This window comes from Bos mutus, chromosome 11 (genome assembly GCF_027580195.1).
Source record: "Bos mutus isolate GX-2022 chromosome 11, NWIPB_WYAK_1.1, whole genome shotgun sequence".
Taxonomy (NCBI): Eukaryota; Metazoa; Chordata; class Mammalia; order Artiodactyla; family Bovidae; genus Bos; species Bos mutus.
In genome coordinates, this window is record NC_091627.1 from 92,592,890 (window position 1) to 92,619,957 (window position 27,068).

At 42.9% G+C, this 27,068-nt stretch overlaps 1 protein-coding gene across 4 annotated transcripts in view; it reads right to left on the minus strand.

Annotated features, from left to right (window-relative positions):
• TGFA (transforming growth factor alpha) overlaps window positions 1-23,478 on the minus strand; it is a 118,745-nt gene extending 95,267 nt beyond the window's left edge. For 3 of the 4 annotated variants that reach the window (XR_011466118.1, XM_070379776.1, XM_005904301.3), the window contains exon 1: window positions 23,171-23,478. Coding sequence is in view for 3 of the 4 variants with exons in the window: in XM_070379776.1 (XP_070235877.1) it covers window positions 23,171-23,210 (40 nt within the window). In the remaining variant the exon portion in view is untranslated. The remainder of the gene's footprint in view (window positions 1-23,170) is intronic. The other variant, XM_005904302.3, reaches the window with a different exon arrangement.
• Between the last annotated feature and the right edge of the window lie 3,590 nt (window positions 23,479-27,068).

Below are 27,068 nucleotides of genomic sequence, written 5' to 3' on the forward strand. Positions count from 1 at the left end.
TCTGATTAGAGACATCACACGGGGTGCTGAGAACGGAAGAACTTATAGAGGCAAGGCCGGAAGCTAGCGGAGTGGGGACAAGGCTACCGCAGAGTCCTGATGGGAGAGGGCGTGAGGAGTGGTCAGGTGGAGAGCAGAAGCAGCCAGCAGGACTTGGGAACGCAGGAAGGCTGAGTGTGGGACCTCCTCTCCCCACCTCATCTCTGCCTCCACTATTTCCCTTCCTTCTTTACCTTCAAGGCCAGCTCAAACACCAGTGTCTTCACAAACCTTTCCTGACCACCTCAGAGGGAGTATCCCACCTCCAACCCCACCCCACCCCTGCCCCAAAATTAAAATACCAAGTCAATGAGTCAACAAGGACAGAGGTCTGAAGAAACCCATTAGCAAGCTCAGTGCTCACAAGCACCAAAGCCACACAAGTCAGTCTCATTTTGGTCGTGATGTTCTCGCATTTCTCTAAAGAGTGTTCATTAACGGTTCCTGTCTGGGGTCTGCCCACTACCCCCAAGATCCTCCAGGATGCTACAGGCTGGCATGAAGGTTCTGGCCCTGCTCATCCCCAGACAGGGCCTAGGAATCCCAGTCCATGGCTTTCCTGTGAGATTCACATTCAACATCCAGGATAAGTTAGCACACAGACAACAACAGTGTGCCCTAGGTAGGCTTTCTAGAGGCTCACACAGCATCTAATCCTGCTCACCACACTCCCCTCTGATGCCACCATGGGCTGGCCTATAGCATCCCAGACTCAGGAGTGAAGGACACACAAGGAGCAAAGTGAACAGACCAGGGCATGTCCAGCTGCAAAGTTACAGACCCAGAGACTGTTGTCTGCTCTGGGCTTCTCTGCCTACACATCCTGCCTCTGCCGCAACCTCTATGCCCATTGTGAACACAGCCCTTCTCTCTACTTTCCTTCTTATCTGTGGGGGACAACTGAACAGGGATGGCTGTCCCCACTGATGTGGGTCTAAGGATACTGATGGCTACTGGGCGGGAGTGTCACAACGTGCTACACACACACACACACACACAAATATATATATATATCTTCTAGGGAAAGGAGTCCTTTGTTCCAGGAAAGCGAGATGTCAGTGTTCCCTTCTTACTAGCAGGCAGCCAGAACATTCCTGCTAATAACCCAACAAGCCAAGATGGGCAGATGTGAACATCAACACAGAGTTTTGCTATCCAGCAATACCTATGGTTTTCTGCTGCTTATTCTGAAAGAAGGCAAATAACCCCATGTTCTGGAGGACGTACCAGCCCACATGCCCATAGGCTCTCTGCCTCGCTGGATGCTAATTCTGCCTAACAGGACTCAGTAGTACTTTTGCATGGTTATGATATGAGGTTTATGGAACACCTTTTAAAACTTGGAGTACTGTATTTTTTAAAAGGCAGGAAAGGGACTCCACTAGCGGTCTAATGGTTAAGAATCCGCCTGCCAATGCAGGAGTCATGGGTTCGATCCCTGGTCCAGGAAGATCCCACCTGTTGTGGGGCCACTTAGCCCATGTGCCGCAACTACTGAGCCTGAGTTCTAGAGCCCACAAGTTGCAACTGCTTAGTCCCAACACCTAGAGCCCATGCTCTGAAATGAGAGAAGCCACTGCAATGAGAAGCCCACGCACCACAAAGAAGCGTAGCCTCTGCTCACTACAACTAGAGAAAGAAAGCCCGCTCACAGCAACAAAGACCACAATGCAGCCAAAAATAAATAATTACTTAAAAGGCAGGAAATATAAGCAACAGAAGTGAGAACATCTTCAAGTAATTCCTTAGAGATGCATGTCTTTTTATCATTCTTAAGAAAAAATGACCCACCATCTCAAGCAGGAATGGAAATACCTGCATATGTCAGACCACCTCCAGCCTGTACCCAGAGCAGACATTACTAATTGATCACAGCATTATTTCCAACTGGACTCAGATGCAACCTCCAAATCCTTAGAAACAAACACTTTCAAATGATCGTGGTTAGCCCAGAAGATGGAACTACTTCCCACTTCAGCTCAAAAAAAAACCTGCTGCTTTGTCAATGATGTTTTGAAAGTGACAGGTGGAGAGGGGAAGGGAGGAAGAGAAGAGAGAAATGAAGAGAGAGTCTGGGCATAGATTATTCGTCATCAATAAAAACGTAAGGATCAGCCATTAAATGTTAGGATTATGTGAGGCACTGCAGAAGCTGAGGATAGGGGCAAGAGGAAATCTGAAAAAAAAGCTCAAGAAGTAGGAAATGAAACCTCTAGATGAAACACATGCACACATTCTCATACCCCTGCACACAATTATTGTCAATGGAGTAAGCTGCCATTTGTTGGTATAAGGGGCAGCACCTGAGAACATCAATAGCTATTCATACCAATGTATCCACCTTCTCAAAGGAAAACGTTTTAATATAAATCAAAGCCCGTTGTTGTTGTTCAGTCACTCAGTTGTGTCCGACTCTTTGCAACCCCATGGACTGCAGCATGCCAGGCTTCCTCGTCCTTCACTATCTCCTGGAGTTTGCTCAAACTCATGTTCAATGAGTTGATGATGTCATCCAACCAGCTCATCCTGTTGCTCACTTCTCTTCATGCTTTCAGTCTTTCCCAGCAACAGGGTCTTTTCCAAAGAGTCGGCTCTTTGCATCAGGTGACCAAAGTACTGGAACGTCAGCTTCCACATCAGTCCTCCAATAAATATTCAGGCTTGATTTTCTTTAGGATTGACTGGTTTGATCTCCTTGCTGTCCAAAGGATACTCAAGAGTCTTCTCCACCACAACAGTAAGAAAGTAACATTCTTCAGCGCTCAGCCTTCTTTATGGTCCAACTCTCACATTCATTACATGACTGCTGGAAAAACCACTGCTTTGACTATACAGACCTTTGCAGATTTTCAGAAAATTTCTGCCTGTGAAGCCTCTGAAAACATCCCAGGTGAAAACAATGACTGAACCATTCATAAAAGAGGTTAAGGTGGAGACAACCAAGAAAAGCACAGAGCTAGGTAGTTAGAACAATGCAGATCTAACTTTGTAATTCACTTCCTAGGAACCAAAACATGCTTATTCATAAAAGTTGACTACTTTATCTTGAAGGCCAAACAGTGAGACCATTTGCCCATTTTTGCTCTGCTTGTAGTAGAGTCAGATGACGTCACAGCCCCCAGGGGAGACTGAGGTTGAACCAAGACTAACCTCTGGGGTTACAACATGTTCAGGAATGAGACCTGGTTGGCGGGGGGTGGTCTCTCCTTAAGCCTGACCCTCTCCCCTATTCAGCAGGGCAGCCAATACTTGCCTCGTTTAAGGAAGTATGTGTTTTGCAAGGAAAGCTGCATATCATAGCCTCTTTTCTGGGATTAAAAACACGCCTCCCCACACAATCCAGTGGTTCACTTCTCAAGCCTGGGAGCTCAGATAAACTCCATCCACAGGGCGGGCTTGCGGGAGCTCCCAGCAGTGGAGGCTGCTTCTCCATCCTTGGCCCATGAATAGCCACCCACTGGAGCAGAACCCTCTCCCTGCTTCAGGCCACAACGTGTTGCTCCCTGATTAGTCAGCGAAGCACATGTGTAAATGGTAAAGCAGATTTATTTTCTTCCTGCTAGAAAACAGTTAGGCTTATTTCACCAAAGTCTTTGCCTTGTTATCACACACCAGCCCTGCGCAGTTTTGGTTCCTTGGATTCTGAACTGCAAGCTGAAAAGATGAAGGCATTTTGTGCCTGAAGGATTGCTCTGTTCCAAAAATGTTAAATCTTTTTTCTTTCCTATTGAATGTCACAACTAAAGAGCAGCAACCGGAGGAAGAAATGTTAGATGACGGGTCACTAAGAGATTAGATGACACAAACAAAGATCAAGAAAGTCTGTAGCTGAGTGTGGAGACCTATGGAAAATTTAAGCAGGGCTTCTGCTCTGAGAACAGCAGGAGTTTTATAAGGAGTGACTATCCGTGCAGGTAACTCTCAGGAGAGAGTTTAGTTCCCTGACTCAGTTCAAAAATCAGCTTTTTCTCCCCCGTGACCAGCTTGGATGGGCTTTTACACAATTCCCAAGTAGTCAATGTTGTTTTGAGGGGTGCCACCACAGCAGAAGCAACCTACTTTGAACACTTTGGATTTACAAACCAATTAAGAAGAAATGTTTCTAGAAAAAGAGTATCAAATAAGGTCCTTCAAACAAGATACAGATATGTATACATATTTTTCCCCAGAAGTTCACTCACTGCAAAAGTGGTGTGTCTTACTGGCTGCTTTGTGTCTTAGTAATACACTGATTGCCAATGAGTCTGACCGCATTACTTTTACCTAATGGGGAAAAAAAAATCCCCTTTAATCAACCTTTGTAGACAGTCCACACCTGAGCATCTGATACTCAACCACCTATTCAGAGGTATAAAGGCCATCGAAAATGCTGCCAGCTGAATAAAGCGAAGTGAAGTGGCTCAGTCGCGCCCGACTCTTTGCAACCCCATGGACAGTAGCCTGCACCAAGTCCCTCCATCCATGGGAATTTCTAGGCAAGAGTACTAGAGTGGGTTGCCATTTCCTTCTCCAGGGAATCTTCCCGACCCAGGGATCGAACCCAGGTCTCCCTCATTGTAGACAGACACTTTACTGTCTGAGCCACCAGGGAAGTCCAGCTGAAATGAAAGAAGTTCCTATACACAACTGAAACAGTAAATGCTCTTTGTGTTCTGATCTGAGATTCCATCAGGTCCATGGAGATGCCTGTGTTGTCTGTGGGCACATGTCATCACCGCAGTTGGGAGGAAGAGTCTGAAAGTGGAGCCAGCTATTAGCAAACCTGCTAACACAGATTCTATCTTTGGTTGGACTGAGAGGAACTAAAAATATAAAGTAAAAGTGTTAAAGACTCTTCCACCTTCTGCTCTTTCTTTGGGAGAAATGTCGACTGGGGAGGCGTGAAAGGAGGGTGAGGAGGGTGAAGCCAGCCCCCCAGCAGAGGCCTTCAGGCTGCAGTGCCCAGGCACTGCGACTTTCAGGCACACCACCCATTGGAGACAGGCTGCCTGCAGAAACAAGAGAGATCGCCCTTTAAAACAAACACCTTTTAAAAAATGTATGGCAGAGATGCAATCAGGCCTCTATTAGCGAATTTATTATTAGAGGCTCCGTGGTCGCAACACAATGTGTCACACACACCTCCTGTCTTCTGAACAACTGAACTTCTGATTAAAGAAGGGGAGAACAACTACCACACTTGTTTCTTTCTATTTCATGCTTTTGGAAGTAGAATGTTTCTTTTTGGCCTTCATGGCAATGACTGTCAACACGGTAAATATTTAGAGGAGCAGCTGTCTGAAAGCCTGATTACATCTAATGTCTGCTACAAAATGGCGCCCTCACAGGAGTGAAGCCAGGCCCCTCAGGAGTCACAGCCTTCCATGGATGACACGGAGAAGCAGAACAGGGAGATGGCCAGGATAACAGGCAAGGGTCCTGGGTTCAAATCCTTGTTCTGCCCTTTGCTGGCTATAGGAGCCTCAGCAATTCACTTAACATTTTTGTGTATCAGTTTTCTCATCTATAAAATGGAGATAATCACAATATCTCATAGGATTAGTAGATGGGTTAAAGGAATTTGTATAATAATAGGCACTTAAAGAAATTACCCATCACTGTTCTAAGTGATGGCCATTAGCTTCTTGAAGACTGCCATGCCCTGTCATACAAAGAACTTTCCTTTGGTGGGGGGTGGGGGTAGGGGTGTGGGGGGTGGGCAGGGATTGCACTGCACAGCGTGTGGGATTTTAGTTCCCTGACCAGCGATTGAATCCAGGCCCTGGGCAATGAGAGTGCAGAGACCTAACCACTGGTCAGCCAGGGAATTCCTTCAAGAGCCCAAGATGTTCACTGTGTATCTCATGTCATATTATGAAAACCTGTGTTTGCTTCTGCTGCAATCTACAAAGAATTCAGGGGCTGGGGCGAGGCCAGTCATGGCTTTCTTCTGAATTAATACCACCAAACTCAGCACAAGGTTTGATACACAGTTAAATGTTTGCTGAAGTGAACAATCCAAGTATAATATAACCTAACCAAACACACAGCATCCCTCACTTTGAGCTATCAGATCTTTTTTTGTTACTCATCCTTTGGCTTTGTAAGTGAATAAAGTAGCTTCCTTGGGTGAATTAAGAATAAACGTTATGTCAGGCCCAGTTCACAAAAATCACAACTCTTTGATCACTTGGATGTATTACATGAGATGACAGATGAGATACTCCAACTGCTCCTGTTATCACTGTTAAAAGGAAAGTGTTCTGCCTTTTATCTGAAATCCAAAAAAAAATCCAATTGAGTCAGAAGAGCTTTTATTTTCCCCTTTATTCCACAGTAAGGGAAAGGGGCATTTCACAAGAGCATAAGCTCATATTACATAGTGAGATGATGCTACTTTGCTAAGTGTAAATTTCTAACTCTCACAGGATGTCTCAAAGGGACATAAGCAATTCACTGAAACCTTCTACATCCTACATTCAAAATAAGAACTGATTTGAAAGGATGCCCTCAATCAAAGAAGGCCCCACTATCTGGATCCTAACAGAGCCTTAGTTCAGGAATTTGGAGCGATGCCTTTTATGTTTTTTTCTCCCCACAAGGAAAGTTAAAATTGAGACCAGCTTATCTAAGCCAGGAATAAAACTTTCCTCATTTCACAGGTAGTAATGCAAGTTTTGTACCATAGGCACCACGTGGGAAGAAAGAGTTTACTAGTGAAGATCTTTAGCTGCTGGGAGATCCTGAATCATGAAAAAAGCATTAATGAATGATGAAGTTATGTAACAATATAGAACCTATATGCACCTACCAATAAAATGCCAAAATACATGAGGCAAAAACGAACAGAACTGAATCCACTATTATAGCTGGAGGTTTCAACACCCTTCTTTCAGAAATGGACAAATCCAGCAGGCAGAAAATAAGTAAGGACAAAATTGCACTCAACACCACCATCAACCAGCTGGATATAATGACACCGATGAGCTACTTCATTCAACAACAGCAGAATACACACATTCTTCTCAAGTTCACATGAACATTCACCAAGACAGACGACATTCTGGGCTGTAAAACATACTTGGACACATTGAAGGGCTTCCTAGATGGCTCAGTGATAAAGAATCCACCTGCTAATGCAGGAGAGGGAGGGTTCAGTCCCTGGGTCAGGAAGATCCCCTGGAGGAGGTAATGGTAACCCACTCCAGTATTCTTGGCTGGAGAATCTAATGGACAGACAAGCCTGGAGGGCTACAGCCCATGGGGTCATAAAGAGTCAGACATGACTGAGCGCACATTGAAAAGAACAGAAATCATACCATGTCTGCTCCCAGACAATAAAGAAGGTAAACTAGGTAACAGAAATATAGCCAGAAAATCCCCACACACTGCAGATTAAACAACATTTCTAAATAAAACATGGGTCAAGAAGAAATCTTGAGAGAAGTCAAAAGTATCTTGAAGTAAAAAAACTGAAACACAACCAACTCATCAGAATTTGTGGGATGAGGTAAAAGCAGAGTCTACAGGGAAATTTTTAGCATCGAATGACTATGTTGGGAAAGAAAAAAGATCTAAAATCAATAATTAAGTTTTTACCTTAGGAAAACTTAGAAAAAGAAAGGGAAATTATATCCAACAGAAGCAGAAGAATGGTGAAGTTATTCATTTTAGTTACTATTCTGCCCTACTCTAAGTATCTGAAAATTAGTCATCCACTTGGGACAGTACTTCTCAAATTTCTCCATTAAAACCCCCAAAATGGCAAAGAGAAGGAACTCATATCTGTTCCTCTAGAGTATGGGGGCACAGCTTGAAACAATCAAAATTTTTAAAAAAATCACAATTTATTTGAAGACTTATACCTGGATAACTAATTTTGATATTTCAATCTTGCATTCTATTCACTAATATATTTGATTTGTTTTAATATAGAAAACAATGTTATGCCTGTCTAGTGAAGCTCTTTTCTGATTCTTTAATTATTTCTTTTACTATATCCTAGGAGATGTGCCAGGTTTGTCTGTGGCTCTAGGTATGCCATGGCAGGCCCCCTGGTACTCTTGTTTGAGAAGTGGACCTGAAAATATATGGTTTTTATTAACCTGAATGTCACATGGAGGACCACAGGCCTGCCTCGTGACCCCAAATTCCTGCAAAGCACAAAGTTCCAGAAAGAACAGGAGGGCAGAGGCAAGTTCACCACACCTTTCAGGATAGTGAGACCCAAGGTCCACCCAATGCCTGCCTACTTCTCACGATTTTTCTGCCCCAGCTTCCTAGGGCAATGACACGTTCCCAGCCCCAGTGAATGGTTCATTACAGGACAAGTCTCAGATTAATGGAACTGAACAGAAACTCTAAAAACAGATTCAAGTACTCCTAAGAAAGTCTCAAGTGGCAAAAATTCAAAATCTGTGAGTAGAGAATAAATTATTCAACAAATGGTGTTTGAGGAACCAGATCATTTTGACAAAAAGGCAAGTTAGATTCCTATCTCACATCTGAAACCAAAATGCACTCCCAAAGAAGTGAAATTTAAATCCCCAAAGCAACAACATGAAAGTACACAGGAAATGAGAGATCAGAGAGTTATAGAAAATCTCTTCCTACTCCAAGACAAAAGTAGAAGTCACAGAGAAATAATGAAATGATTTTAAGTCCTTAGAAATCAAAAACATAACAGAACCATATATACATGTAAATTTAATAGCAAAATGACACAAGGAAAATATTTCATATATCTTTTTTAAAAAGCTGCTTATGAATCAATGAGAAAATAACTCACCTACCCAAAACCTGAACTAAGGACAGAAATGGGTAAGTCTCAAGAAAATAAATTCAAATACTCAACATGAAAAAGCATGCAATTGTAGCAAACTTTGGTTTTAGCCAAAGAAGTACAAATTAAAATGAGATATCATAAGGCAGTTCTATTTCCAGTTTTTTAAGGAATCTCCACACTGTTCTCCATAGTGGCTGTACTAGTTTGCATTCCCACCAACAGTGTAAGAGGGTTCCCTTTTCTCCACACCCTCTCCAGCATTTATTATTTGTAGACTTTTGGATCGCAGCCATTCTGACTGGTGTGAAATGGTACCTCATAGTGGTTTTGATTTGCATTTCTCTGATAATGAGTGATGTTGAGCATCTTTTCATGTGTTTGTTAGCCATCTGTATGTCTTCTTTGGAGAAATGTCTATTTAGTTCTTTGGCCCATTTTTTGATTGGGTCGTTTATTTTTTTTTTCTGGACTTGAGCTGTAGGAGTTGCTTGTATATTTTTGAGATTAGTTGTTTGTCAGTTGCTTCATTTGCTATTATTTTCTCCCATTCTGAAGGCTGTCTTTTCACCTTGCTAATAGTTTCCTTTGATGTGCAGAAGCTTTTAAGGTTAATTAGGTCCCATTTGTTTATTTTTGATTTTATTTCCAATATTCTGGGAGGTGGGTCATAGAGGATCCTGCTGTGATGTATGTCAGAGAGTGTTTTGCCTATGTTCTCCTCTAGGAGTTTTATAGTTTCCGGTCTTACGTTTAGATCTTTAATCCATTTTGAGTTTATTTTTGTGTATGGTGTTAGAAAGTGGTCTAGTTTCAATCTTTTACAAGTGGTTGACCAGATTTCCCAGCACCACTTGTTAAAGAGATTGTTTTTAATCCATTGTATATTCTTGCCTCCTTTGTCAAAGATACGGTGTCCATATGTGCATGGATTTATCTCTGGGCTTTCTATTTTATTCCATTGATCAATATTTCTGTCTTTGTGCCAGTACCATACTTTTTTGATAACTGTGGCTTTGTAGTAGAGCCTGAAGTCAGGTAGGTTGATTCCTCCAGTTCCATTCTTCTTTCTCAAGATCACTTTGGCTATTCGAGGTTTTTTGTATTTCCATACAAACTGTGAAATTATTTGTTCTAGCTCTGTGAAGAATACTGTTGGTAGCTTGATAGGGATTGCGTTGAATCTATAAATTGCTTTGGGTAGTATACTCATTTTCACTATATTGATTCTTCCAATCCATGAACATGGTATATTTCTCCATCTATTAGTGTCCTCTTTGATTTCTTTCACCAGTGTTTTATAGTTTTCTATATATAGGTCTGCCTTATGATCCAGCAATCCCACTGCTGGGCATACACACTGAGGAAACCAGAAGGGAAAGAGACACGTGTACCGCAATGTTCATCGCAGCACTGTTTATAATAGCCAGGACATGGAAGCAACCTAGATGTCCATCAGCAGATGAATGGATAAGAAAGCTACATATACACAATGGAGTATTACTCAGCCATTAAAAAGAATACATTTGAATCAGTTCTAATGAGGTGGATGAAACTGGAGCCTATTATACAGAGTGAAGTAAGCCAGAAGGAAAAACATAAATACAGTATACTAATGCATATATATGGAATTTAGAAAGATGGTAACAATAACCTGGTGTACGAGACAGCAAAAGAGACACTGATGTATAGAACAGTCTTATGGACTCTGTGGGAGAGGGAGAGGGTGGGAAGATTTGGGAGAATGACATTGAAACATGTAAAATATCATGTAAGAAACGAGTTGCCAGTCCAGGTTCGATGCACGATGCTGGATGCTTGGGGCTGGTGCACTGGGACGGCCCAGAGGGATGGTATGGGGAGGGAGGAGGGAGGAGGGTTTAGGATGGGGAACACATGTATACCTGTGGCGGATTCATTTTGATATTTGGCAAAACTAATACAATTATGTAAAGTTTAAAAATAAAATAAAATTTAAAAAATAATAAAAAAATAAAAATAAAATAAAATATAAAAAAACCTTCACTCTTAAGAATAAAAAAATAAATTAAAAATAATGAGATATCATTTAATCAACATGATTCGCAAAGTCTTGAAAATCATAATGTTCATCAAAGGCAAGTTTGCTGATAAATAGGCACTCATACCCAGGATAGAAGTATGAATTTGTCAGCCTTTTCTCAAAGGCAGATTGTCAAAACATATTAAGAGGTGGAAAAGTGTGTACCTTTTGACCTAGCAATCCATTTCTGGGGATTTGATCATAGTAAATAATTCAAAGATGCTGGTAATAATTTAGCTATAAACATTTTAATTTCAGGTTTGAGTATTTAAAAGGTTGAAACAGCATACATCTCTATCAAAACAGGTGAACAAATAACAATGCCAGAGCTGTTTAATGGAATGTGTTACTCATTAAAAATAGATGAATAGACATATTTGTATCCTTGCCACAAAAACATTTTCCCTATATACTGTTAAGTGAAAAGCAGATTTTAAAATACCCAATGCCATTTTTTAAGGAAAAAGAGTGAATATACAAATAAATCTGTAACCACACACAGAAAGCGATATGGTAAGAGCCCTGACAGTTAAGCCTCGAAAAAGAATGTGTCTGGTGAATTGAATGTGAGGGTATTTTCCAGACTCTTGTTTGTAGATTCTGATTTTCTATTTCACTGTGGAAAAAGAATGAGTAGGATTTAGCAAGGTTGACAGAGAAGGAGGGTGTCCTGAGTGGCCCACATGGGGAGGTAGCAACCAGAGGCTGTACGTGTTCCGGTAACAGTAAGTGGTCTGCTTGGGTCAGCACAAAAGGTGTGTTTGTTTGGGGGGTTTTCTTTGTGGGGGGCAGAGGGACACAGGAGTGGTTGATGAGGTTTAGGGAGTGTCCAGATCCAGAAGGATTCCCCACCTACATGATCTCCCTAAAAGAAATGCTCAGGTCCAGGGCTTGCTTTCATTCTAGTTCAGGGACCTGTGAGTCATCACCCAAAACCTTAATTATAACACCCAAGGTCTGCTATGTGCAAAAACCCACCTGTCATTGTTCAAATGTGCTGGCAGGGAGTGTGTACAGCATGCAAACCAGCCTGTTGAGGTGCTCCTTCAACGCAGCAGTGGTAACCCAGAAACCCGCCCAAGGTGACAGGTTCCTGAGCCCAGAGCTTCACGCTGGGCTCAGTGACAAAGTGACCAGGTGACGTTCCTCCACAGCTCCCGTGCCAATTCCTCAGAGCCACGGCCTCGGTGAAAGTTACAGGTCTTATGTGGTTTCTTTCAACCAAGAAAAGTATCTGAAGTTTGTCTTTTCCCTGTTGCCAAGGCCTGGCAGAGGGAAGCAGAGTGTGTAATTGCAAACCTCTCGTTTATCAGCTTCAGCCGCTTTTGTGTCACCGCATTATGTGTGCCATTTGGCCAGTTAATCTCCCAGACCTCTTGGAAATATAATAATTACACGGAGAGGGCCTCAGCCCTGGAGAGGGATGACGAAAAAGCCGTCAAGGTACACCTAGTCTCCAAGTACCCAGGAGAATTGTTTACTAACCTCGTTCAAACTCAGATTAAAGACCTAAAATCCAAGATGAAGACATGGTCTCTTTGTAAGAACACAACATTTTTCAACTAGAAGTACTGATCTTAAAGGCAAATCAATCAATCAATCATCAATCAATCAACAAAAAGCAAATGAGCAAGCAATAGAAATCTCCTATCTTGTTCCAAACACTACAATAGCATCTAATGAACACAACAGTGTTTTTGGAGGTTTTGAAACTTTTTAAAACTTTTAAAAACATAGTCAAAGCTATGGTTTTTCCAGTAGACAGGTATGGATGTGACAGTTGGACCACAAAGAAGGCTGAACACCAAAGAATTTATGCTTTTGAACTGTGGTGTTCGAGAAGACTCTTGACAGTCCCTTGGCCTGCAAGGAGATCAAACCACTCAATCCTAAAGGAAATCAATCCTGAATATTCATTGGAAGGACTGATGTTGAAGCTGAAGCTCCAATACTTTGGCCACCTGGTGCAAAGAGTTGACTCATTAGAAAAGACCCTGATGCTGGGAAAGACTGAAGGCAGGAGGAGAAGGGAACGACAGAGGATGAGATGGTTGGATGGCATCACCGACTCAATGCACACAAGTTTGAGCAAGCTCCAGGAGATGGTGAAGGACAAGGAAGCTTGGCGTGCTACAGTCCGTGGGGTCGCAAAGAGTCAGACATAACTGAGCAACTGAACAACAACAAAAAAATTTTTAAGCTTAAGAAACCATCAGGAAGCTAGTTAGCAGCCTCTGCTAGAAATTACAGTGCCATTCATCATCCAAATCAGAAATGACATCATTATAACAACACTGGACGTGCCTTTATGCAAATAAACTATCAGATATGAAACTTTGACTTGAACTTGGTTAATGACTAAAATGAAGTTTTTATAATTATTAAGAAAAACAAATTAACAATGTATGTTGGGGGCCAAAGTGCTTATTTTTGTTTCATATTTGGTAAAGCCATATTAACTGAGGTTGCAGGTATAAAAAAAAATTTTAATTAAAAGGAGATCATTTATTAATCTATGCTAAAGCTTTAGAAATCTGAATTGAATAGATTGTGAGGAAAATAAATAATTACCAAAAATGATTCAAGAAGTAGAAAACTTGAACTGACCACTAAAAACAGACCAGACTCAGAAGTTTCATAAGCAATTTCTTTCAAACCTTCAGACCAACATTTGATTTCCATGATAATTCATCTACTCCAAGAATAAAACAGATGGAATAATTTAATATTTATTTTACAAAGCTGACATAACACTGATATCAAAACCTAAAAAAAGAAAAAAAGGGTTCAAATAGATCAAATCTAGCAGTAGATACAGAGAATAATACACATGGCCAAGAAGGGTTCGTTCCAAGAATTTAAAAGAATGGCTTTAATTTAATTGAGTCAAATATCCTCAAAACATTTCAGGAAAAAAAAAAAAAACCAACACATTATCTCCCCTGCCTTAAAAAACAAATCAAAATACTAAATCTTTTAGTAACTTATGAAGAGAAGCATATTTTATTAAAATGAAAGTTTATATGTATGTATACACATAGAAAAATATACATAATATACATGTGTATATTATATATAAATAACTGAAAAATCAGTCTATTATTTGATTGCTAAAAGCAATCATTACAAACATTACAGTACGTCAGGAAAAATACAAGGATAGCCAACTGCTTAAAAAAAAAGTGTTGTTCTTAGAAGTTTTAGCCAGCATGATAAGAAAAAGTAATGAGATGAAAGGGCTTCTCAGGTGGCTCAGTGGTAAAGAAACCGCCTGTCAATGCAGGACCCATGGATTCGATCTCTGAGTTGAGAAGATCCCTGGAGGAGGAAATGGCAACGCATTCTAGTATCCTTGCCAGGATAATCCCATGGACAGAGGAGCCTGGCAGGCTACAGTACATGGGGTTTCAAAGAGTCGGATGGACTGAGCACTCACATGTGCAGTGAGATGAAAATATAAAAGGAAAGAGGCAAAGTTATCTCTATTGAAGATAACGTGATGCAAGGAACCTCAGAGAATCAGCTGAAGGAATATTAAAATTAACAAAGCCTATTACAAATTACATTTGATCCTTGAATAACACACCTTTGAACTGTGTGGGTCCATTTACATGTGTGAATTCTTGACAGTAAATACCGAAGAACTCGGAGAAGGCAATGGCACCCCACTCCAGTACTCTTGCCTGGAAATTCCCATGGATGGAGGAGCCTGGTGGGCTACAGTCCATGGGGTCGCTAAGAGTAACTACACGGTCAGCGTTGATTGAGTCTGCCAGTGGGGAACCCTGGATATAGAGAAACCTGTGATGTGAGGGCCAATCATGAATTAAAGGTGGATTTTTGGAGTGTTGGCCCCCTAACCTTTGTGTTGTTCAGGGATCAACTGTAAATATAATTTACAGATATCTAAAAAGCTTTTAGATATCATCAATAACCAAAGCAGGGGAAAAAGTCTCACCCACTAGATCCATGAAAACAGGAATCATTCTTGGCCGATTTCCTAGTACCTAGAAGCAGTTACAGTGCAGAATAGGTACTCAATGAAAATTTGTAGACTACATGAATGAGCAAGTTCAGAATAACGACAAAAATATAAAATAAAGGAACCAAACTGAAATTCCACAAATTCAAGTACTTAGAAGGATTTAGCATATGATAAAAAATGGAATTTCAAACCACAGTAGGAAGGAATAGATTATTCCACAAATGACAACTGAGAATATTAATTGGTTAACTGTTTTAAAAAAGTAAAACATGAGTTGACCTCACACTACACATTAGAACAAATTCTAGGTAGAATAGTTCAACATAATGAGACCACAAAAGAATTAGAAGATAGGGAAGGTTTTACTAATTACATAAGCAAAGGTAAAAAGCTTAAGGGGAAAGATATATAGTTTCTGCTACATAAAAACAAAAACAATAGGCATGTCAAAAATACCACAAACAAAACAGTAAAAGACAATAAATGGGGACTACTTGCCAAGTATTAATAACCTTTTTTATATACAGTGTGTTATAAAGCTCTAAGAAAAGGATGAGCCATCAATAGGAAAAATTTTGAAAAGATGAAGATGCAAATAACAAGATGATGTACAACCTACTCTAACAAATATTAAAGATGAAACTGGGCTGAGATTTTTTTCCCCCAGTCAAGTTGGCAAATGTTAGAACTAATGTCTGCTTATAGAAGGGCCCAAAAAGTGAGCATTCACACACTGCTAGTGGGAAAGAAGGGTAATTTCTAGAAACTTACCCTTAAACAAAGATGAGCCAAACATTTATGTACAAGAATTTCTGTTGTATCATTTATGTTCCTTGACTTTAGCCTTACAAATTTAATATATAATTGTTATAAAAAATTAATCAATTCAAACTGTAGCCCTATACTATATATCTAGAACCTGCCTTTTTGAATTTAAAATTTTGAAGAAATCTTTATTTTTTGAAAATAGTTACATAGGCAGAAAGTGAAAAAGAACTAAAGAGCCTCTTGATGAAAGTGAAAGAGGAGAGTAAAAAAGTTGGCTTAAAGATCAACATTCAGAAAACTAAGATCATGGCATCTGGTTCTATCACTTCATGGCAGATAGATGGGGAAACAGTGGAAACAGTGGCTGACTTTCCTTTTGGGGGCTCCAAAATCACTGTGGATGGTGATTGCAGCCATGAAATTAAAAGACGCTTACTCCTTGGAAGGAAAGTTATGACCAACCTAGACAGCATATTAAAAAGCAGCAATATTACTTTGTCAACAAAGGTCCATCTAGTCAAGGCTATGGTTTTTCCAGTGGTCATGTATGGATGTGAGAGTTGGACTATAAAAGCTGAGTGCAGAAGAATTGGTGCTTTTGAACTGTGGTGTTGGAGAAGACTCTTAAGAGTCCCTTGGACTGCAAGGAGATCCAATCTGTCCATCCTAAAGATCAGTCCTGGGTGTTCATTGGAAGGACTGATGTTGAAGCTCCAACTCCAATACTTTGGCCACCTGATGCAAAAAGTGGACTCATTTGAAAAGACCCTGATGCTGGGAAAGATTGAGGGCGGGAGGAGAAAGGGATGACAGAGGATGAGATGGCTGGATGGCATCACTGACTCGATGGACGTGAGTCTGAGTGAACTCCAGGAGTTGGTGATGGACAGGGAGGCCTGGTGTGCTGCGGTTCATGGGGTCGCAAAGAGTCAGAGACGACTGAGAGACTGAACTGAACTGAACATAGGAAATCATTGTATTCATATATAAAAATACCTATGTAAGGAATCTCCTTAAAAAAAATAACTGGTACTGCCAACTTGTCACTGTTATAAACAAGTCAACAACCACCATCATTTACATTTTTCTCTGTACCTTCAGGTAAGTATTTATATAAGTATAATATAAATATATATATCAAAAAGTGAAATCAATGACCCAAATTATACCCACTTAAAATTGATAGCAATTGCCACGTTGACTTCCAAGAAAAGTTGTATCAATTTATATTCCCAATAACAGTGTGTGGATTATTCATAACAGTGAGAAATAAAAATCTATATGGTCAAAGGATTTCAAAATTATAGTAAACACAATCAAGGGATTATTTTTCCCAGCTACTATGGATGATGTTATGGAAGAATATTTAATAACATAAAAGCTTTATTATGAAAGATTTTTAAGTTAAAAGGCAAATAAATTAAACAGTGTGAGTCCCTCAGAATTCATACTAGCTTTTACAGAATATTTATTGATCTATACATTCATCTGAAGGCTTCTCAGGTGGCCCAGTGGTAAAAATCTCCCGGCCAATGCAAGGAGACACAGGAGATGCCAGTTCGGTCCCTGGGTAGGGAAGATCTCCTGGAGGAGGAAATGGCAACCCACTCCAGTATTCTTGCCTGGAAAATCCCATGGACAGAGGAGCCTGGTGGGCTGCAGTCCATGGGGTAGCAGAGTCAGACACGACTAAGCATGCGTGCACACACGCACACTTTCATCCATCAGACTGTGCAACAGAATGTTAATCATAGTTATCTTTGGGTGGTGGAATTACAGGCCATTAAAATACATTTTCTTTTATGCTTTCCTAGATTTTCTATGTTCTAGAGAAAAAAAATTGCCTTTGCAGTCTAAAACAAATCATCATCTGCTGCTGCTGCTAAGTCGCTTCGGTCGTGTCCAACTCTGTGCGACCCCAGAGACGGCAGCCCACCAGGCTCCCCCGTCCCTGGGATTCTCCAGGCAAGAACACTGGAGTGGGTTGCCATTTCCTCCTCCAATGCATGAAAGTGAAAAGTGAAAGGGAAGTCACTCAGTCGTGTCCGACTCAGCGACCCCATGAACTGCAGCCCACCAGGCTCCTCCGTCTATGGGATTTTCCAGGCAAGAGTACTGGAGTGGGGTACCATTGCCTTCTCAGCATCATCTACTAAAAAACAATAAAACACTATCTGAAAGCAAGTTGCATACAAGCATTTATATGCAACCCAACCTTGATGATCATAATAAAGAGCTTTTCAGGATGAATGTTACCTGCCCAGCCAAGTGTTTGCCAACTGAGTCTACACTTGGAGTATTCAGCACAGGGCATCCCAAGGAATCATCAAGTGCTCACTGGTCTCCCTGGAAGGTCAGCCTGTGCTCTGGGTGCCAAGGGCAAAGATGAAGACCAAGGGTTCTGCCTTCCAGAAGCCCTCAAACCAGCAGGGAAGAGGGGGCAAGCACCAACCCACATGAGTTCAAGACAGGACATGGAGGTGTATCAGGGTTCCCTGCCAGAAAAGTCAACAGGTCAAAAATTAAAACCAAAAGAGGAGAGGCAATAGCAGGTTTGAGTTCCACAAAGTTATACAAGCTTGTTACACAAAGGAGTTATGTGTCAAATCCCTCCTTGAGGAAGCCCTAACCAGCTACAAGTACTTCAGAAATGTAAGTGGGGAAAACGGAAAGATTTTCAAGGTAAGAGGACAGCAAACTATTAAAGGCAAAAGCACTGGGTATATAATACAGCAGGCTAGTGTGTGTTAGTTGCTCAGTCGTGTCTGACTCTTTGCGACCCCAGGGACTGTAGCCTGCCAGGCTCCTCCATCCATGAGATTTCCCAGGCAAGAATACTGGAATGGATTGCCATTTCCATCTCCTGGGGATCTTCCTGACTCAGGGACTGAACCCAGGTCTCCCATCTTGCAGGCAGACTCTTTACTGTCTGAGCCATCAGGGAATCCAGTGAAGAAAAAGTTTGTTTCCTCTGACTTAAGAGAAAGTACTAGCAAATCTATACAATTCGATTTCAATGAACTTCCAACTTTTTCTAAGCCCAGATAACTATTTAAGTCATATTTATCCCAACTAATTCATTATGCTTCAAAAGACTTTACCCACATTTTTAGAATTGGTCTGAAGGGAAACATGCATTTATGTTTGAAATGAAGAGTTCCTAAGAAATGGTTCTAGTAGTCTAGATTTCTGGCTCCTTTCCTGATTCTACAAAAGGATTTTTATATTTAACATTTCACAGATAAAAAAAAAAGCAAAACAAAAGTCACCATAAAAGTGCCCCAATCCTCTATCTAGATGCAATCTGAAACATATTAGCTTTAGCATAGAATTAAGTTTATACTTTAAATGAGATGATGAAAAACATTTGAAATGGCAGGAAAACAATGGTCAATTTTTGGTGATCAACCAAAAAAAAAGCATGGCATGATTAGCGTTGGTCTGCTGGAGTTTAATACTGAGTTGATCATTACATTTTCCATAGGTAAAGTACAAGAACATGTAGGACAGTTAAGAGTTCTCAGCATGACTTCTAACTCTGCTCTGGTCAACAGGACAGGCAGAAGTGCCTTCAATAACGCTCATAAACACACAGCAGCATTTATAACACCAAACGTACTTCAGACAAAACATAACTGGTGAAGTGAGAAGTTTCCCTAACCGTACTGATTGCACAGCTATGGCTCTCAAAGGGTCCTTTTCCTCTCTTCCCCACCAGCAGCAGTCACAAGCCACACGGGGGGAACTCTCATTAGACGGGCACACTTGCCCGCCTCCTACCCAGCCAACAGGGTACCAAGTCCTCCAAGTGGTTGTGATTTGAGGGCACTGCTGTGGAAGAGACTACAGAGGTTTTGAGGGAGAAGCAGGCACAAGACGCCCAGTTCGTTAGGCCAGTTCCATTCTGGCTGGCCCAATCTCCACTTCCCATTGCCTGTCCCTTTTAGCCAGCAGCCCAAAGAGCAGGACCCTGTTCAAAGTATACTTTCAAAAGGTCTTTAGAGATAGGTCTAATGGAAAAACCATCTATTTTTCATATGTTACCACGGAACATGAAGCATCATTTACTCCTATAAGAAAGGTCCTCTTTGCAGGGGACACTGAGTATTTGCAGAAAGATTTTCACTTTATCCTAGGAAACCAAATTTTGGAAAAGTAAATACAGGAAACTCAGCCTCTAAGTCTTCCATATACACCTTTACAGCCCTTGTTCAAAGTGAACTTTCCCTAATTATGACTGTCCAATAAGGAAAACATGTGTCCTGGGCAAAGCTCCACTGTTCACTCTGAAAGACATCATTTCTATGTAATGGAGAAGAGAACCAGCTTACTTCATGCCCCCTGCTGGTCCCTCTACCCCAAATCCACTGGGAAGCTGACTCGCTTCCTCTCTCCCCATCCTTCATGGCATTTTGTGTCCAGGAACATGCTTCTTTAGTCTACATCTAGTCTTACTTCTGGGAGCTGCCATAAAAGTAATGATGTTTATTTCTGGATTATAAGATATATTACAAAATCAATGTTATTTTGTGTGTAGCCCTTTATTTTTAAAGTTTATAAGTAGCTTCCATATTTACCATCTCATTTGATTCTCATAACAACCCACTGTGTAGAGGTGTGTAGAGCAGATAAGGAAACTAGAACTTAGTGCTAACTTCAATAAACAACCGACCACTGAACAGTAAGGAGGAAATACAAATGTTTTGCATCAAAAACTAAAGAATTCACTAGATTCAAGAGAACTCCCAAACTTTCTTGAATTTGTCATCTGCCAAAAGAGATTTGCCAAAATCTCTAAGGTTTTTAGTTTAGGTAGTATTTTCTGTCTTAGGAAGGGTGAGGAACTGGGAGATAAGTAAGACAAACTCTCAGTTATGGGATGGACATATCTGGAATGCTATGAAGTTCAAAGTGACAACAATAATGATTGATTAAACGCTTACTATGTGCCAGGCACCATTCGAGGTTCATTAATTATATTCAATGATCCTATTAATATCACTATTCTTTAGATGAGGAAAACAAGGTACAAGCTAAGTAACTTGCCCAAAATTACACATCTTGCTCCCTTAAGGATGACCTGGGATTGGAGGAGCCAAGACCCTAAGTAGTTTGCCCAGCTAATGAGGGGAGCCTGACATGAGAGGGTAGCCACCACAGGAACCCAGATCAAGTTCCCAATGTTGCACTGAATTAAGTCTCCACACTCTCACCACCAAAACACCAATCAAGTAATCAGAAGAATCAACAGGGAATCCTAATAGTTCCTTCTTAGACTGTCCCCACTGACATGGGGGAAGAAGGGGAAAGACCTCATTTTTCTAGATCTTGATTACTGACAGAACACTGGCTGATTCGCCTAGAACTGCCTTCAACTAATTTAAGAAAAATTAGAGAGGAAAGCAACTCTGGAGGAAATGTGCAGAATAAAGATGCATGTGGCATTGATGGGTATTCAGCAATCTATTGGAAAGTGAGGTGGGAGGCAGAAATTGTGGTCAATGCACAGAACTAATAGCCTATATACATATATATATATATATATATATATATATATATATATATATGAAGGAATCCTTACTGGTGTAAATTACTCTTGCCTTCTTTCTCCTCTACTTTTTTCATTTGCTCATTGCTTGGAACTGTATAGGCCAGTTGATAAATCTTTGTTAAGTTTATACACTCTTTTGTTAAGGAAAGAAACAAAGATTAAGTTGAACTGGGGCAAAGAGAAAAATTCCATGATGAATGAATGCAGTCTTCATGGGCAAGTCCTATGCTGAAGGGCAGGAGCAGCTTTACAAAGCTTCCTCGAATTTGCTTACTTTCATTGTTTCTTGTTTCATTGTTCACTGAATAACCTGAGATTGCCCTGAGATCCGGTGAATCCAAAAGAAAACCCTGTTTAAAGCAAGTTCCAGGGTATTCATCCATCTCTACTGGAGAAAAAGTCCCAAATCCAGGAGATGGGACTACAGTGACCACAGTAAGTTGACTTTTAATATCAACATTCCTTCTACACTCATAATTCTGACCCAGCTACCTACTGAGGGCCTATATGCTTCACTTCCCCCTTCCATAAACTGGGGATGGTAATACCGTCTTCATCATCAGGTTGGTGTGAAAATTAAATGAGCTGATACATATACAGTACTCTGAACAGTGCCTGGCACAGAGTAGGTGCTCAAATAGTGTTAGGTTATTATTATTACTTTCAGCATTTGCAAACAACATCATAACAGGGACCCGAATACAGGAGACTTCTACTGTATTGGTAATGTAACTGCTTTTAAAAAAATCTAAAATTAGAACTATTAACACAAAAATATAAAAAGGCTTGGGAAAAGGAAAAAAAAAAAAAGCCACTCGGAGTCATGCCACCTGTTGGTGAGTTTCAGGTGAGGGTACACCTCAGAGCTGCTATGGAATCCGGTTCCACGGCTGCCCCGTATTTCCCTTAGATGATGCCTCCACTTCTTAATCAGCGTTTCATGGGCAGGATTACGGGCGGGTCTGTGAACCCCCTGAAACTGTACACGGAACTGGGTGGGGCTGAGGCTCTGGGCATTTAGAGGGGGAGGGGAAGGGTTCCATAGCTTTTCTTGAGCTCTAATAAATCATCCTGTAGCAAGCAACTTGCTTTACAGAGGAGACAGTGACTGAACAATTCACTTCACGGAAGCTAGGCAATGACCAGGACACCTGGGCTGTTAATCTGTTCTCTCAACACCAGAGAGACCCGGCGCCGCAAGGGGCAAGAGCTGGCCGGGCAGTGACCTTCACCTTTGAAAAACTCACCGGCTCCCCAGACCCGGCCCAGGTTTGCCGGGCTTAACTTCCCCTCCCTTCCCCCATCCCTCGTTCTCTTCCAAGAACAAACTCAAAGGAAACTGGCAGCACTTCGTCTAGGGTTTCACTCCTGCCCTCGGCTGACACTTAAACCACTTCTCCCTAAATTAATCAAAAGAACAATTAATCCGCACAAAAATCCAAAACCCACCCCAAAGCTTCAGAACTCGCAAAGTTAGAAGATCGAGGCGCCGCTGCTGATGATGAATATCTGCGGGTCGCTGGGGCTCAGGGGTAGGCAGAGAGTACGAAAAGGAAGCAGCCAAGGTCTGGCCGGAGGGTCGAACCCCGGCCACCCTCTCCGAATCTACGCGCTCCGTACGCTGGTGAAGACTGGCTTGGAAGCAGCCAGGTAAGCAGGTAGGTGTTGGCAAGTCTACGAGCCGCGGCGGATTAAAGTTCAAGCGCGTTCACACACCGCTCCCCCTTCCCTGGCGGGCGTTCTCACGCACGGCCCGCCGGCCACTTCCCGGGGAACGGCTGAGCGCTCGACCGTCCCCCTCTTTGGAACAGGCTCCCCAAATCCCTAGTAGGCACAAGTGATTCCCCTTGCCTCCTCGCTTGCAAGCCTCGAAAAGCATTCGCCTCCCTTTCCTCTCCTACGCGAGCGCAGAACACCCCCAAGACAGAAATGGAGGGGACGAGGGGAAAGCAGGGTGTCCCGGAGGGCAGGTGGCGCCGGGCGCGCCACAGGCAGCGTACGTACCCAGCGCGAAGAGGGCGAGCTGTCCAGCCGAGGTGACCATTTTACGGGCGGCGGGCGGCAGGCGCTCCAGCCTCCTGCCCTACCTGCGGTGCCCGAGTGGCGAAGCGGCGCCGCGGTGCGGGGGAAAAAGGCGCCGGCGAGGCAGGGCCAGCCCCCGGCGCGGGCGGGCGGAGGGAGGACCGCGCGCCTCTGCTGGCACTAGCCGCGCCGCGCCGCCGGCCGGGCGGAAATGGGAAGGCGGTTACCGTCACCTCCGCCACTCGGCGACCGGGCGCGGCAGACCACCCTCCCGCCCCGGTGGGGGTGCCCCCCTGAGGGCACGGGGTGGGGTGGGGCTGGGGCGGGGACGCGGCGCGCACCGTGCGGGGCGCGGGCGGCGGGGCGGGGCGGCGCGGGAATCTCGGAGCCCGCCGAGCCAGCCGGGCATCCAGGCCGAAGGAAAGGCAGGAAGAGCCCGATTTCAGACACCACCCTCAGACTAGCCGCTCAGATCCGAGCCCGAGCGGCCGGGCGCAGCGGCCGTTTCCAGGATCTCCGCGCTGGAGAGGAGCCGCCCCGGCGTCTGTCATTTGCGCCGACGGCCGCTGCCGAGGGCTCTCCCTGGCAAGAACTGGGACGCGGCCCGGAAGGGGACCTGCGAGCTTCGCCTGCCCTTGCCAAGACGTGCCTCAGGGAAAGTGCGCCCCACAATCGAACAAATTCAACCAGATTCCCCACCTGCGCCCCCATCCGAGAGAACACTGGATTCTCCGGATGCCTCCCGCCTGGAGCGCGGCCACCCCAAGTTCTCAGGCCGACACGTTGTGAAGATCAGTAGACCTTCTTGCACCTGGTCTGGTGCTGATGATGAAGATGGGTCACCTGGTATTCCATCACCACCAGTACCCCAGACCACCCCACCCCATCCTGCCACAGTCAGCTGAAGCCAAGAGCAAGGTGGCATGCAGCCCCGTGTCTGAGAGAGGGGTGAATGGGCGGGAGCTACCTGGATGGTTTTTTCAAGGATTTGTGGCCTTTAGCTGGCCCCAGGTGCTGGAATTTGGAGAAGTTAGAGAGGCAGAGGGAAGACTTTCTGGGTAGAGAAAGGAAGACTCATAGGTTCCCTGAGGACCATGGATAGGCGACAGTGTGCTCCAGAGAGGCAGTGATCAGTGTATTCTCCAGATGCCCCCAGCTCAGGGATTACTTCAGTTCAGTCGCTCAGTCATGTCTGACTCTGGGATTCCATGGACTGCAGCACGCCAGGCCTCCCTGTCCATCACCAACTCCCAGAGTTTACTCAAACTCATGTCCATCGAGTCAGTGATGCCATCCAACCACCTCATCCTCTGTTGTCCCCTTCTCCTCCTGCCCTCAATCTTTCCCAGCATCAGGGTCTTTTCACATGAGTCAGCTCTTCGCATCAGGTGGCCAAAGTATTGGAGTTGTAGCTTCAACATCAGTCCTTCTGATGAACACCCAGGACTGATCTCCTTTAGGATGGACAGGTTGGATCTCCTTGCAGTCCAAGGGACTCTCAAGTATCTTCTCCAACACCACAGTTCAAAAGCATCAATTCTTTGGTGCTCAACTTTCTTTATAGTCCAACTCTCACATCTGTACATCACTACTGGAAAAAACATAACCTTGACTAGATGGACCTTTGTTGGCAAAGTAATGTCTCTGCTTTTTAATGTGCTGTCTAGGTTGGTCATAACTTTCCTTCCAAGGAGTAAGCATCTTTTAATTTCATGGCTGCAGTCACAATCTGCAGTGATTTTGGAGCCCCCAAAAATAAAGTCTGCCACTGTTTCCACTGTTTTCCCATCTATTTGCCATGAAGTGATGGGACTGGATGCCATGATCTTAGTTTTCTGAACGTTGATCTTTAAGCCAACTTTTTTACTCTCCTCTTTCACTTTCATCAAGAGGCTCTTTCTTCGCTTTCTGCCATAAGGGTGATGTTATCTGCATATCCAATCCCTCTACCCTACCTCCTCAGGGTAGACCCACTCTCCTTGAAGGGGAAGAGGGCAAAATCGCTTGCTGTTCCCTTGGCCCAAGGCTCAGAAACTCAGAGTTGATGTTTAAGTTTATTTCATAGGAGATAGGAGAAGGCAATGGCAACCCACTCTAGTACTCTTGCCTGGAAAATCCCGTGGATGGAGGGGCCTGGTAGGCTGCAGTCCGTGGGGTCGTTAAGAGTAGGACACAACTGAGTGACTTCACTTTCACTTTTCACTTTCATGCTTTGGAGAAGGAAATGGCAACCCACTCCAGTGTTCTTGCCTGGAGAATCCCAGAGACAGGGCAGCCTGGTGGGCTGCCATCTATGGGGTTGCACAGAGTTGGACACGACTGAAGCGACTTAGCAGCAGCAGCAGCATAGGAGATAAGGGGCCTAGTTTCAAATAGGAAGCATCAGGCCACTGGCCTTGACGTTTGAGCAGAAAATACCAGTGTAGAAAAGGATCTGGGGAAACAATGTAAATTTAATTTGAGAAACCATTCCTTGTAATACATTTGTCAAAGGCTGCTTTGCTGCATTTTCAACTCAGTGACGGGAGGTGAGGGTTTAAGTCCTGGGGTACATCTTTTCCTAAGTGCACATCTCTGCATGCACAGGGCACACACTCTGCCTTTGGTGAGCAGTCCCTGACTCCCTTCAGCATCTGTGTCTTCACCCTTCAGACTGTTCTTACCTGTGCCTGTGGCTCTTCTGTCTCCTTCCTAGGCTAGCCTGCCTTGGCTACAGGAGGAAAGAAATCAAGTGTTGTCCACATCCTTCTCCTGTTCCTCAGGACCCTCAGCTAGGGCTGGAGAATTGACCTGGCCCCTTGTTTCCTGCTGGGACACACACTTCAAGTTCAGAGTCAGGTTCAGCAGTTTCCCCTCCTCTGCCCCCTGCCTGCACATAAAGTCATGGCTTGAGGGAAGTAGCAGCAGAATCAAGACAATGAGCTTGTCCCCTTCATGGCAGTAAAATTTATAAGTCAAGAGATAATTTGATACCTTGCAGCCTAAAGAGTACCCAAATCAAAGGACATTCCAATGCTTGGAAATCATTGATTCTTCCCCAATATTTTCAATAGCCAGTTCATGTCTGTAGTTTTATCAACCTTTCAACTCACACAAGTCAAACAGATAATCAAGTGTTGAAGTTTTTTTCTAAATATCCACACCATTTTTTGTAAACTGAAAAATGATTTTTGAACATTTATAGGGCTAGGAGGAAACCCAACATACTAAAATATTAACACTCTGACTTGGGCATCTTATATCTCATTTAATCTTTACAACAACCCTATGAGGTAAGAGTCCATCCTCCTTTTGTATGAAAACAATTGAGCTAGTTCCAGGGCCTCTGTACTGGGCTCTGTGCTATGCTGCCTCAGTTCCAATGTTTTTAACAAGGATAATACTGAACTCATTGGGTTGATACAAGGACAAAATGGAAGACTTTACTTGCATGCTTAGCACATTATTTAATATCAACGAATATCACTATTGTTTAAAGAAAAACTCTTAGTGAACATAAATTTCCCCTCTCTCAATGTTCTACCATTACCTTTTTTAAAAAACCAAAACAAAACATTTCCATATCAGTTCCTTTGCTGGTGCACATGTATACCTTCCTAGAGAGGATAGTTTCAAAATCAGAAGCTATGACTTTGTTTCTCAACCTGTGGTGTGAGAGGAATGAGAAAAAAAATTACAGAATATGATTTAGAGGGAGGGTGTCATTTTTCCTAGAGGATGCTGTGATGTTTTTGTATTTTAGCAGTATGGAATACATGGCAGTCCAAGTTGATTGGAATTCCAGCAGTATCCCCTGGAATCTTCGTAGATAGGCCACTGCGGTCCTTTACCTACAGGTGCTATAGCTGTCTCCCATGGCCATTGAAGGTCCCATTTCTGT